General features: G+C 41.9%; 1 protein-coding gene across 1 annotated transcript in view; it reads left to right on the top strand.

Annotated features, from left to right (window-relative positions):
• Positions 1-645: 645 nt before the first annotated feature.
• The window catches only part of RIOK3 (RIO kinase 3), a 29,833-nt gene continuing 15,663 nt past the window's right edge, over positions 646-14,815 (top strand). Inside the window, exons 1-6 of the mRNA XM_050768009.1 lie at positions 646-1,305; positions 10,818-10,933; positions 11,820-11,965; positions 12,059-12,166; positions 12,370-12,479; positions 14,294-14,437. Coding sequence (XP_050623966.1) covers positions 1,243-1,305; positions 10,818-10,933; positions 11,820-11,965; positions 12,059-12,166; positions 12,370-12,479; positions 14,294-14,437 — 687 coding nt within the window. The 5' untranslated portion in view covers positions 646-1,242. The remainder of the gene's footprint in view (positions 1,306-10,817; positions 10,934-11,819; positions 11,966-12,058; positions 12,167-12,369; positions 12,480-14,293; positions 14,438-14,815) is intronic.

The following is a 14,815-nucleotide window of genomic DNA, read 5'->3' as shown; positions in this document are numbered from 1 at the left end:
CACACGTCTGTACCCTATCATATGGCTATAGTTTGCCTTACTGCAATAGGAGTGTTTGGAGGATTCAGAACATGTTTTCACCTGGAATGGAAAGGAGGCAAAGATTGCATGCTAATGGAAATCATTAAGATCAGTAACCCAGGGCTCTCAAGTATGGACAGAGATACTGACTGGGAACTGAGATTTAGGGAAAAAGAGTTATTCAATACCTATTTCTAGTATGTTTGAATATACAACATATAGACAGTGTATTGTTTATAGTCAAGATATAATGTACAGCTAGTCCAGTTCCCAAACCGATTGTCTGGGTTCACCCCTTATTAGCTTTGCCACTTGTTATCTGTATGACCTCAACTAAATTACTTTACCTCTCTGTGCCTCAGTTTCAATATCAGTAAAATAGAGATAATGACAGAATTTAGCTCTCAGGGTAATTTTGAGGACTAAAAAGTTCATGAAAGATTTGAAGAGTGCATTGATATACTAAGTGAAATGCAATGCTTAGTTATCTTTTATCTGGTCATTTTATTAGAATCTCTCTACAAAATACAGAATCAAAACTTTCATTATGCAGTCTTATTTTTGTTCACTGTTACGTAACACATTTTACACATTTTCCGCATTCCACGCCCCACCCCCCAACAACAACCACCACAAACTCCGACCGTCCTCTCCAGGCCTTTTCCCTCTATAAACCTGCCATTTGCTGTCTCCCAAGTCATCCCAGTTTAGAACTGCTCCAGGAAATAATGAACGAACAGAGAGAGCCTAGTTTGTTTATTTACAATCCACCAGTCTAATCTAGTTTAGATCCAGCGGCAGTCTCGGGGTGCCAAAGAGATGGCAGTGCGGGGACAGGGCAGAGCCTGGGCCAAAGGAAGCCACACCCAGTTCTTGCCATGCCCTGCCCGACATAGGCAACGTGACACCAAGCGACAGCCAGCTGATCCTTGCTTACCCGAGCCCGGCGGCCAGCGACCGGAAGTAGCCTGCCCGGGGGCGGGGAAAGGAGCCTTAAGGAGGAGCTAGGGGCGTGTGGCCAATTGCAAGCGACTGTCCCAGCGAAGAGGGCGGAAGAGGAGAGATCCAGTTCCGGACGCGGCCGCCGCCGTCGCCGCCATCTGTCACCTCCAGCTCCGGCATCAGCAACCAGTTGTCCCTGCCCCGCCTGTCTCCTCGGCGGAGCCTGCTTCCCATCTTGCCACCTCTCTGCTCTGTTCTTGTCTCTGCCTTCATCCCCGAATGGATCTGGTAGGAGTGGCATCGCCTGAGCCCGGGCCGGCTGCGGCCTGGGGACCCAGCAAGGTAAGTGGCAGACGAGGCTGGAGTACTTGCCTTGGTCACACGGGCTGGTTCTCTCGGAAGGCTCGGAAAGGGCGGCTTCGTGGGGGACTCGGGAAGTTCTGGGGCGGGACCCCGCCGACCTTGGCAAGGGGGCACTGGTCGCGGGGGTGCCGGGGTGGGGATGGAGGGAGCGGAAAGAGGGGCGGAGGGCGGCTGGATTTCCCAAATGCCACCTTGAGTGGTTAAGGCTCTCTATTTCTTCAGCGTACTCTCTGTGTCGCCGTAGCATGTATTTGAGCAGGACTGGCTTACACACGCTGATACTGGAGGGGAAACAAGCACAATCTTGTTTTTCACGGGCCAAGTGAGTCAGCCGAATACACAGCTAGCCGGACAGAAAGTTGGTTTAGGGAGCTGTTTACTTAATTTGTCAAGTGTGGTTATCCCAGTTCGGAAATTTCTTGTTTTTGAAGTAGTAAAAGATAAAACCCAGGCGCACCCTCGTCCCTCGACGCTAATATTCATGTGCACCCCACGGATTGTAAAGTGGTTGTGAATTTCATGATCTGCCCAAGCTTTGACGTTTAAACTTTTTCATAGAATGGCAAACTAAAGACCTTTACTTCACATTTGCTTTCTGGTTTCCAGGCGGGTCCTTTTCATGATACTTTGATTATATGGATGAAAATACTTTTCTGCCACTTTATGGAGGGTTTGCTTGAGAGCCGAGTGCTTCCATTGGGATTTTTTGTTCCACAAATTAAGGTCGTGAAGGAGTCTAGCTTTTTTAGCTTCATAATTGTTCTTTACATGCTAACACAGAATATTTGTTTCCATTTAAAAGGTCACCTGTGAAACTTACTAGATCTTCAGGCTAGGTCTTAACAGGAAAAGGGTCAATAATTAGCTATTAAATAAACGAAAGTTAATTTTATAAAAGTTCTCATACAACTGTTGGAAGAATCTGAGATACTGCACTGACAAATGTGGTTACCCTCTGCATGTTATTTTGCTTATTTTTCATTAAAGCCTTGTTTACAAGGTCAAGATTAGTAGACATAAAAGGATGAAATCAGTAGACAGACTAGTATTATAAATATATACTTTGTATGTTAAAGTCCTTCAGTTAAGCATTGGTAAAGGCTGGTAAAAATGTCAAATGAGACAAACCGTATTCAGAATACATCCTAATCTCAGAACAAATTTCACTTACGAAACTAATTCAGTAATAAAATATTTAACAGTCATATTTTTATTTAAGTGTACATTGTCAGAACTATACAATTCCATTTTCATTGTGCAACAAAAATGCTTCTGGGATTTATAGATGCTGTCTATTGGGAGGACAGTGTTTTGAAAGGCAAAACAATTAGAAACAGGCTGAAAGTACTATCATTTAATCCTTTTTTACTCTAACCTTTCGGAAAAACAAAGTGACAGAAGCCTACGTGGAGGAGGTGAAGATTTGAGGAGGGTTTTGAAAAATGGAATGATTCTCAAAACTTTTTAGTCAGTACTTTTTTATTTCTTTCCTTCCTTTCTTCTCTTCTCCCCTCCTCTTCCCACCTCCCTGCTCTTCTCCCCTCCCCCCTCCCCTCGCCTCTTTCATTTGAGATGGAGAGGTGCTCTATTGCCCAGGCTGGAGTACTGTGGTTTGCTCCCAGCTCACTGCAACCTGTGCCTCCCGGGTTCAAGCAATTCTTGTGACTCAAGCACAAGAACCCTCCAGGGTTCAAGCAATTCAAGCAGTACCCTCCCGGCTTCAAGCAATTCCTGAGTAGCTGGAATTACAGGCACCCACCACCACGCCCAGCTAATTTTTGTATTTTTAGTAGAGACGGGATTTCACCGTATTGGCAAGGCTGATCTCAAACTCCTGACCTCAAGTGATCCACGCGCCTCGGCCTCCCAAACTGCTGGGATTACAGGCATGAGCCACCGTGCCCTTCCTTTTTCTTTTCTTTTCTTTCTTTTTTTTTTTTTTTTTGAGACAGAGTCTTACTCTGTCACCCAGGCTGGAGTGCAGTGTTGCGATCTTGGCTCACTGCAAGCTCCACCTCCCAAGTTCAAGCTATTCTCCTGCCTCAGCTTCCCGAGTAGCTGAGATTACAGGCACCCGCCACCACGCCTGGCTAATTTTTTGTATTTTTAGTAGAGACGGGTTTCACTGTGTTAGCCAGGATGGTCTCGATCTCCTGACCTTGTGATACTCCTGCCTCGGCCTCTTTCTTTTTTAATTGAGACAGGGTCTCACTCTGTCACCCACGCTGGAGTGCAGTGGCATAATCACAGTTCACACTGCACCTTGACCTGGCAGGCTCAAACAGTCCTCCCACCTCCGCCTCCTGATTAGCTGGGACTACAGGCCAGTGCCACCACACTTAGCTCATTTTTGTTTTTTGTTTTTTTTTTGAGACAGAGTCTCGCTCTGTCACCAGACTGGAGAGCAGTGGTGCAATCTTGGCTCACTGCAACCTCCACCTCCTGGGTTCAAGCGATTCTTCTGCCTCAGCCTCCCGAGTAGCTGGGACTACAGGTGTGTGCCACCATGCCCAATTAATTTTTGTATTTTTAGTAGAGATGGGGTTTCACCATGTTGGCCAGGACGGTCTCAATCTCTTGACCTTGTGATCTTCCCGCCTTGGCCTCCCAAAATGCTGGGATTACAGGTGTGAGCCACTGCACCCGGCCAATTTTTGTGTTTTTTTGTAGAGATCAGATTTCACCATGTTGCCTAGGCTGGTCTTGAACTCCTGGGCTCAAGCAGTACCCCACCCCCTTCCGTCTGGCCTCTCAAAATGTTAGGATTACAGGTGTGAGCCACCATGCCTGGCCCGGGCTTCTTTATACTCTTAAAAATTGAGGACCCCAAATGTCTTTTGTTTACATTGATTATATCAATTGATATTTATCATATCTGAAATTAAAACTGAGAAATAGAAAAATTTTAAGTCATTTAAAAGTCATGCTAGTCTGATGGTAGTGGGTTATCAGAACTTATTAACATTAGTGTCACTAAAGTTGATATAGAACCTTCCCACTGCTAAATTTAGCTGGCTTTAAAAAAAAGTCATATGTTAACATAAATAACATTTTTATATTTAAAGAAAACTTAGAAAAATAGATTAGAACATGTGAGAAAAGTAGAAAAAGAAAACAAACAAAAAAATAGAGTTGAGATTTTACTGTGTTGCTCAGGCTGGTCTGGAACTTGTGGCCTCAAGCAATCTTCCCACCTTGGCCTCCCAAAGTGCTAGAATTACAGGTGTGAACCACCACACCTGGCCAAAATAAAACTATGTCTGAAAACAAAAATTAGTTAACAGTATTTTATATGTTTGCAAATCTCTAACATCTGACTTATTAGAAGACATCTGGATTCTTCTGTCTTCTTTTTTCATTCAACCTGTTGTGAGGTTGAAGTATTTGAAGAAAATCCATCCTCACAGCTAAGTAGATTGTAGCAGATATAAGTGAAGATGGGTAATAAGAGCATAGTAGAAATACTGAGAACAAACTGGGTTAATCTCTAAAAATGCATTTATATCTTAAATCTACTCTTTAGAAAATTTTAGAAAACACCAGAATACCAAGCACACATTCCATTAGCCATCAGTGATGATGTCATCACATCTGATGTAGACTCTGGAAAACCCCACACTCTTGGGGGAATGAGAGTTAAAAAGACAAATAATGTATTATTACTATTATGAAAATTTTGACATCATAGACCCTCTGAATGGGTCTTGGGGATCCTTCTCTCAGAGTACCAGGGTGCAAGTTACAAAATGCCTAACTACTATTGTGGACAAAGAATTTTAGGGGATATTCCAAGAAGGGAGGATTGGCAAACTGTAAGCAAAAATGAGCAAGTGTGTAGCTCTGTTGATAGAGAGTTGTAAAATAAATAAATAAATAAATTAACAGTACACCTCAAAACTGTGAAAGTTATCAAAAACAAGGAAAGTCTGAGAAACTCAACAGCCTAAGGGGTGCTTAAGGAGACGTGGCAACTAAATGTAATGTGGTATTCTGAATGGGATCCTGGAACAGAAAAAGAATGTTAGAGAAAAACTAAGGAAATCTGAGTAGAGTATGGACTTTAGTTAATAATAAAATGTATCAATATTGGTTCACGAATTGTGACAAATGTAGAATACTAATAAGGTGTTAATAGGATAAATAGGATAAACTACTGAGTATAGTATTTGGGAACTCTGTACTGTCTTGGCTGTTTTTTTCTGTAAAAGTAAGACTATTCAAAAACCAAAAAAATTTTTTTAAATGGATTAGTGTTGTTACGTAGTCCCAGATTATTTTTTTCAGAGACACTTGTCTTGAGTTGAAAAATTACTTACTTAAATATTCTACTTAGATTATATCTTCTAGCTGTATGATTAGAAAGGGGACCTTCCTGTAGGTTACATTTCTCTTGACTTGCTTCCAGTAGAGTACTGAATTTTTGTTACTGTGTGCCTCTTTCATGTTTGCTGGTTTTCTTTTATTTATTTATTTTTTTTGGAGACAGAGTCTCACTCTGCCGCCCAGGCTGGAGTGCAGTGGCGCCATCTTGGCTCACTGCAACCTCCGCCCGTGGGCTCAGGCAATTCTCGTGCCTCAGTCTCCAGAGTAACTGAGACTACAAGTGTGCATCACCATGCCTGGCTAATTTTTTTTTTTTTTTTTGTATTTTAGTAGAAACAGGGTTTCACTATGTTGCCCAGGCTAGTCTCGAACTCCTGAGCTCAAGCAATCTGCCTGCCTCAGCCTCCCAAAGTGTTAGTATTACAGGCGCGAACCACTGCACCCAGCTGCCGTTTTTAATTTTACTTGATTCTTTACCCATAATTGTCTGCAGGAAACCTTTAAAAAAAACAATGATACAAGCAGTGAAGGTCATATCTTTAGGAAGTGGAAGGAAAGAGAGAGGATTCCCCACTAATGTGCAGCCCTCCAGGTGGGGGATCATGCGGTAGTAGTGAAGAACCCCAAGGAACAGAGTTCAGTGGTGGTGGTTTTGCAAAGGAGAGGAAAACAGGGTGGGTCTTAGGGTTATTTAGCAATAGGAAAGAAGAACCAAGAGGCTGGTGAAAAGCTTGATGGATGTCCTTTGAAGAAGAATTGCTGACTGGAAAGGATTGTATGAGGCGTCCCATCAGATTGTGACACTATAGGGAGTTTGTGTTGATGAGTGCAATAGTAGGAAATGACTTTGGATAGCTAGGACGGAGCAAGATGATGGAGGGCGTTTCCCCCATCTCGTTAGCTTTTTTACAAAGAGCGGCTTACTGAAGAGTCACAGATGACAGAGGATTCCCTTACATACCACCTATGGTACCCGCTCATAGGAGGAGCCTGCAGTAAATTTTCTGAGCACTTGGGATAGCAAACTTGTTGTGCCTATAGGGAAAACCCAGGGGGTCTTCTCCCGACCCCAGAAGCTGTCCCTCTCACAGCCTGGAAAAAGTGTATGGAGGGCTTTTAATTGTTGGCTTGAAGAGTTTGGGTTTGATTTCAAAGTATGGGAGTGGCAGCCTATCTGAAATCTTTACTTATTTACCTCACCCAAGGGAGTTGCCTCAGTGTGAGGTGGACCACTTGAGCTGGTACAGGGTAGTATAGTCTCTAGAGTCTAGGGTCAGTAGGAGTGGACAGCGAGGATGCTTTGGTGCTGTTTGAGGTCTCTACATGTTTCCCTTTCTGATTCAGTGTATCTGTGAGTAGGTCAATCTCTGCCTCAAAATAACAAAAGTCCTGCCTGTCATTTTTGTCTCTTCTGACAGATTGTCAGCTAATACTTTAATACCTTAGCAGAATTAATTAACAGATGGCAACAGACTTGAAGCCTCTGAAGTGGGCAGGCAAAAGGGCAGACTTTCCAAGATGGGGGAAAGGACATTAGATTAGTAGGGATGTAGAAAGACATCAGACCTCTGCAACCAATCACTCCAGTGTTTTCTTTTGGCACATACTGCTCAGGAAATACTGGAATGCCTCTTTATATCCAAAGCTCTATGCTGGGCTCCGAGGGTGGATAAGAAGGTCTCTACCGTTCAAGGCGCTCATGCTCCATTGTGGCTAATGCATGAACTCTAATACAGTGATGAGTTCTGCATTAACAGTGTTTGCATACCGCTGTGGGAACACAAAGGAAAGGGTCCAACTTTGGTAACACTGAGACAGCCTTATAGAGGAGGCGACATTTAATTGGTGTAAATAAAGAAGGAAGAAAAACCAGTGGTAGAGAAAGGAATGTATGAAGGCATGCAGTGGGGAAAGTATGCCATCTTTTTTGTTTGTTTTTGAGACATGCTCGCTCTGTCGCCCAGGCTGGAGTGAAGTGGCGGGATCTCAGCTTGCTGCAACCTCTGCCTCCTGGGTTCAAGTGATTTTCCTGCCTCAGCCTGCTGAGTAACTGGAACTACGGGCACCCGCCACCATGCCTGTAGTGTAAATTAGGATAAAAAATACTAATTTTTATATTTTTAGTAGAGACGGGGTTTCTCCATGTTGACCAGACTTGTCTCGAACTCCTGACCTCAGGTGATTCGCCTGCCATGGCCTCTCAAAGTGCTGGGATTAAGGCGTGAGCCACTGCACATGGCCTAAGTATGCCATCTTTGGCATATAATTAGTGTCACTAGAGTGTAGGATAGAAGAGGGTTGAGATTGGACAGATAAATCAGGGCAAGTTGGGCATCCCTTGCTGAAGGATTTGGATTTTATTTATTTAGAGACAGGGTCTTACTCTGTCACCCAGGCTGGAGTGCAGTGGAACAATCATAGGACTCAAATGATCCTCCTCCTACTTCAGCCTCCTGAGTAGCTGGGACTGCAGGCATTTGCCACTGTGCCTGGCAGTTTTTAAATTTTTTTGTAGAGATGATATCTTGCCGTGTTGCCTAGGGTGGGGAATTTGGATTTTGTATTGCAGACAGTAGGGCAGTTTGCTTCACACATTCCAGGGTGAGGGGATAGGGAAGCTGTATAGTAAAATGCTAAGAGTGCAGCCTGGCATCGCCTTGGTTCAGAGCTTGGTACTTCCATCTATGATGTTATCTTGGGTTAAAAGAAAAGCCTTTATGTATCTCAGTTTTAAAATCCGTAAAATGGGGATGGATTGCAACTACTCAATTGTTGTGTGATTTAAGTAATCTATGTAAGTTATGTGTATTTAACCAAATTACTTAGATATAGTGAATATTCAGATATTGTCTGTTATGCAACTTAGTCATTGCCAAATGTTATTGAAAATTCTGAGTTAGACAGTCACCTACCTTTTGGAGCCTGGACTTTGAAACTGATCAGATGAAACATTTCTAGGCTAAACAGCATTGTATCTTCTACCTAGAGGATACAGAAGGAACTCAGCAGAGTCATGAGGCCAAAAAATTAGCTGTGTTCTCCAGATGATAGAAAGCTTCAAGATTCTAGACCTTAAAATCCTTACCAAGAGGGTTCTCCACTCAATTACAGAGTGAATGAAAGTCACAGCAGACCTTCAGGAAGCCCCTTCTCTCCCAAGTCTGGCCTCACAGAAGGCTGGAATGGTTCTGTGATAGTGTATGGTAGGTATGTGGTAGGTGCCAGGCGTATTTCCTCAATCTCAGGGTGAGACTAGATACAACTTGATTCTCATTCACTCAGGCATAAATATAGTTATCATTTGTCACCCTTAGGTGCTCCACCCAAATAGCCTGAGCTAAGTAAATTCCTGAATGTCAGTACTGTGGAACCTGAACAAAGGTCACTTGCCCGGTTGTCTCTGAGTGTCATGCAGCAGGCCTTTAGACCAACTAGAGGGCCTACACTGGCTGAACTTGATCAAATAATTTTGTGGCTAAAACAGATATCATTTTATGCTATATTCTAAATTAGACACTCAGTAGTAGTTAAGGAATGAGTTTGGACTTTATCCTAAAAGCAATGGGAAATAATAAAAGAGATTTTGAGTAAGGAGATGGAACCCATCACATCTGCATTTTAGAACAATTACTGTATTACAGTGTGGAGAATGGAAACTCCCAAGACTGAGAGCAGAAAGATTCGTTAGGATGCTCTGAAAGTAACCCAGTGAATGGGATACCTTGGAGTACAGTTATAGAAGAGGGATGGAAAGAGCTGGGCAAGTTCAGGAAATGCTTAGGCATCTTACTCAATATTAAAAGTCTTAATCAGTAGGCTATAAAATGTAATCATTTGCTGCTGCTAAGTAAAGCATCTTGCCCCCTCAAAAATTATGAATTTGAAATAAAACCTGCAGTTTGATTTCAAGAAGGCTGAGGCAGGAGTATGTCACTGAGGAAGGTCAACTGGGTCTGACAGAATATTACTGTGTGTATTGTTTTAAGAGCCTGTTTGTCCGCTTCTAAAGTTCAGAAATAAAATTTGGGGGCTAGGCTTGGTGACTCACACCTGTAGTCCCAGCACTTTGGGAGGCTGAGGCCGGCAGATCACCTGAGGTTAGGAGTTCGAGACCAGCCTGGACAACATGGCAAAACCCTATCTCTACTAAAAATACAAAAGTTAGCTGGGCATGGTGGCTCACGCCTATAAACCTAGCTACTCAAAAGGCTGAGGCGGGAGAATCGCTTGAACCCGGGGAGGTGGAGGTTGCAGTGAGCTGAGATCATGCCACTGCACTCCAGCCTGGGCAACAGAGGAAACTGTCTTCAGAAAAAAAAAAAAAGAAATAAAATAAAAAATAAAATTTTTGTTGTTTGTTCTTGCTTTTTGTGTGTGTGTGTGGCATGGGGTCTCATTCTGTTGCCCAGGCTGGAGTGCAGTGGCACTCAACCTCCCGGGTTCAAGCGATTCTCCTGCCTCAGCCTCCTGAATAGCTGGGACTACAGGCACGCACCACCACACCCCACTAATTGTTTGTCTTTTTGGTAGAGATGGGGTTTCACCATGTTGGCCAGGCTGGTCTTGAACTCCTGACCTCAGGTTATCCACCCACCTTGGCCTGCCAAAGTGCTAGTATTACAGGCGTGAACCACCGCACTTGGCCTGTTCTTGTTTCTGTTTTAGTATATCCTAAGATGTTTTGAGAGGGGCTGACATAATTTGTACACTTAGATGACTCGATGCTTAAATTAGAATGAGATATAACTTTCCATTAGGCTTCAAATTGTGCTAGTTGGTATAGTCTATTCCTATAGGAAAATCTACTTGAGAAATCAGATTATAAGCAGAAAGTAGCTTGGTGAGCAAGGATTGGAACAAGAGGAATTACATGAACTCATTAGCTAGTGGGGGGATGCCAGTGGGCCTGAGGCTTCCCCTCAGCTTTAAGGATATACCTACTTAGCAGGCTAAAAAGTGCTTTTGGCTGTTTTAGTTTAGATATATCCTTGACTAAATTTGACCTGGGAGATATTTTTACTTTTGAGATAATATCTACAAATAGCTAGTTATTCATTTCTGGTTTTTAACTACATAGTTTAATTCTCAAAATATAACATTATTTGTAAAATGAGAGGTGCTTTATTTCATTATGATGAGTTGAGCTGTTTTTTTTTCTTTTTTGGTAGTGTCCATGGGCTATCCCTCAGAATACAATATCTTGTTCGTTGGCTGATGTAATGAGTGAACAGCTGGCCAAAGAATTGCAGTTAGAAGAAGAAGCTGCCGTTTTTCCTGAAGTTGCGTAAGTAAAATTCATAAAGTACTTTATCTAGCAACTTATAGCAGAGTTTTAGGATTTGATGAGTAATTGTCATGACAAGTGGTTTGGAAAAAGCAGGGCAGAAGAAAGCACCATGTTGAGAGTCCACTGATATTTGAATTTTGGTCCTGATTTTGCATTGGTTTTCATTATTATCTTGGACAAACCACTGTTTCTGTGAGTTTTAGTTACATCATGTTAATGCCGCAGTTGAACTAGATGAGGTACAGTTTTGATCAAGTGTTTTGAGTTTATCTTTTCATGAATATTTACCTGTTCTTTCATTATGGATGAATGAAACATCCAGACTTTTTTTTTTTTGGAGATGGAGTTTCGCTCTTGTTGCCCAGGCTGGAGTGCAATGGCACAATCTTGGCTCACCACAACCTCCGTCTCCCGGGTTCAAGTGATTCTCCTGCCTCTCGAGTAACTGGGATTACAGGCATGTGCCACCATGCCTGGCTAATTTTGTATTTTTAGTAGAGACGGAGTTTCTCCATGTTGGTCAGGCTGGTCTCGAACTCCCAACCTAAGGTGATCCACCAGCCTCAGCCTCCCAAACTGCTGGGATTACAGGCATGAGCCACTGCGCCCGGCCTCAGACTTTCATTCAGAACAAATGAATTCTAGGTCTCAGTTTGGATTTTATTATAGAATCTTTAGCTTTCTCTCCTAGCTCTCTTAACCCTAGTTGGTACTCCCACAGGTGCATGCCATTGGTCTTAAGGCTAGCTGTGCAGGAGAAGGTGAATGGTTTGATAGAGTTCTTTGAATTTTAACATGGAAAAGGCATCTCTTACTCTGATAATTGGCAACCTCTGTTTACTTAAGCACATTATATTAGTTTATATTGCCTTATTTTGAATAGTGTTGCTGAAGGACCATTTATTACTGGAGAAAACATTGATACGTCCAGTGACCTTATGCTGGCTCAGATGCTACAGATGGAATATGACAGAGAATATGATGCACAGCTTAGGCGTGAAGAAAAAAAATTCAATGGAGATAGCAAAGGTACTATAACCTTATTGTGACAACTCCATTGAGTGGTAGAAAACACTCATAATGTGCTCCTAAGTAAATCTTCAACTATTTTTGCTTTTTAAGTTTCCATTTCCTTTGAAAATTATCGAAAAGTGCATCCTTATGAAGACAGCGATAGCTCTGAAGATGAAGTTGACTGGCAGGATACTCGTGATGATCCCTACAGACCAGGTACCAAAGCTTTTACTTTCTGGGGGCAGCAGAATAGAGGTATAGGAAGACTAATCTTTTCAATTAACTCCTACTTTTATATTTTTCTTTGTATCTCATTTGGCAATTTACTCTTAGATTCAAATGTCTTTTCAGACAACGTTGAATGCAGCAATGTAGTCTTTGCTATTTTTATATACCTGGCTTGTTTCAATTGCCTTTAGCAAAACCGGTTCCCACTCCTAAAAAGGGCTTTATTGGAAAAGGAAAAGATATCACCACCAAACATGATGAAGTAGTATGTGGGAGAAAGAACACAGCAAGAATGGAAAATGTAAGTTACAGAAAGTATCTATCTCTGAATTTAGAGTTTTGCTTGAATACCTTTTAAAATATAATATCTTAGATTTCTAAAAATATCTTTCTAAAGATATTTTTAGATAACAATATAGCAATATCATGAAAACTGAGACATTAATGAAAATATAAAGTACCTCAGAATAAAATTCCATAACAGTATTGAAAAACTATTTTGAGGCCGGGCACGGTGGCTCAAGCCTGTAATCCCAGCACTTTGGGAGGCCGAGACGGGCGGATCACGAGGTCAGGAGATCGAGACCATCCTGGCTAACACGGTGAAATCCCGTCTCTACTAAAAATACAAGAAAATTAGCTGGGCGAGGTGGCAGGCGCCTGTAGTCCCAGCTACTCGGGAGGCTGAGGCAGGAGAATGGCGTGAACCCGGGGAGGCGGAGCTTGCAGTGAGCCGAGATCGCGCCACTGCACTCCAGCCTGGGGCACAGAGCAAGACTCCGTCTCAAAAAAAAAAAAAAAAGAAAAACTATTTTGACTCACATTGATTCTAAAATTAATAAATAGTTATTATGAAAATAACATTTATTCTTCATCATATTTGTATAAAATAGCATCCCTACCCAAAAAACAGATAATGGTGGTGATTGGGGAATATGTATGGGAGGGAGAAATACTTTTCACCATATACTCTTTTGTGTATTTTGAATTTATTATCTTGTGCCTGAACTACCTGTGTAAAATCAGAAGTAAAGTGTAATTTTAAAAAATAGCATTCTAGGCCGGGCATGGAGGCTCACGCCTGTAAGCCCAGCACTTTGGGATGCCGAGGTGGGCAGATCACCTAAGGTCGGGAGTTCGAGACCAGCCTGACCAACATGGAAAAACTCCGTCTCTACTAAAAATAGAAAATTAGCCGGGTGTGGTGGTGCATACCTGTAATCCTAGTTACTCGGGAGGCTGAGGCAGGAGAATCGCTTGAACCCGGGAGGCAGAGGTTGCAGTGAGCCGAGATCGTGCCACTTTACTCCAGCCTGGGCAACAAGAGTGAAACTCCATCTCAAAAAAAAAAAAAAAAAAAAAGCATTCTAAATCCTTCATAAATATTATAGTTAATATAATACATTAAACATTTAGATTTTAAAGCACAAATGCTTGTTAAGTAAACATATTCAATTATATCATTTCTAGAAATATTCCAGATCTGATTCTAGAAGAGTTCTGTCCAATAGAACTTTCTGTGGTAATGGAAATGTTCTATATGTGTGCTGTTCAATATGGTAGCCACGTTTGCTGTTGAGCACTTGAAATTTGGGTGCCATAATAGAGGAACTGAATTTTTAATTTAATTTTAATTAACTTAAATATCCAAGTGTGGCTAGTGGTTACCTAACTGAATTGCACAGTTCTAGAGCATAATTGTCGTGGTGTGATCATAGTCTGCTATAACAACCCACTCTCCACAAATAATTACAAAATTGTATTTCTTTGGTAAGATTTGGTGTAGCCTTCACAGTTCAATATTGTGTCCTTTGGCTAAAAGCAAAGTACAACGCACATGCTGAAAGACCTTAGTTTTGGATGTGATGAGATGTTTTCTATGCCTGGAATAAATGCCTTCCTTTGGGCTGTAATTTCTTAAATAGTATTGCTCCTCTTTCTGTGAGTTATTTAATTTTTTTCTCTGTAGTAGCTATGAGTTCTGGTTTTCTGGTGTGATCATCTATTGAGTAAGACATTAAAGATTAATCTTCTCGTCTGGTTGTTGTTTTTTTTTTTTTTTTTTTAACTGTCCCTATTTTAAAATATTTAGATGCTAATTCTTCTTTTTGGCAGTTTGCACCTGAGTTTCAGGTGGGAGATGGAATTGGAATGGATTTAAAACTATCAAACCATGTTTTCAATGCTTTAAAACAACATGCCTACTCAGAAGAACGTCGAAGTGCCCGCCTGCATGAGAAGAAGGAACATTCTACAGCAGTAAGGATTTATAGAGTTTTTTTTTCTTTTTTACTGGAAAGATTCATATTAGAAAACTTTGGGTGAATAAAAAAACCTTCATGTTTGATATTTTTTCATGAGATTGGCTTTTCAAATCAAAGATGTAAATAGATCTAGCCACTGTGGTGCCCCCCTGTAATCCCAGTACTTTGGGACAGGAGGATTACTTGAGCCTAGGAGTGCAAGAACAGCCCGGGCAACATAATGACCCCCAGCTCTGCAAAAATAATTAGCTGGACATCGTGGTACATGCCTGTGGTCCCATCTACCCCGGGGGGCTGAGGTGGGAGGATTGGTTGAGCCCAAGAAGTTGAGGCTGCAGTGAACCATGATTGCGCCACTGTACTGCAGCCTGGG

Source organism: Macaca thibetana, chromosome 18, assembly GCF_024542745.1.
Source record: "Macaca thibetana thibetana isolate TM-01 chromosome 18, ASM2454274v1, whole genome shotgun sequence".
Taxonomy (NCBI): domain Eukaryota; kingdom Metazoa; phylum Chordata; class Mammalia; order Primates; family Cercopithecidae; genus Macaca; species Macaca thibetana.
The sequence above is the reverse complement of the archived record's forward strand: the minus strand, read 5'-3'. Positions and strand labels throughout refer to the sequence as shown.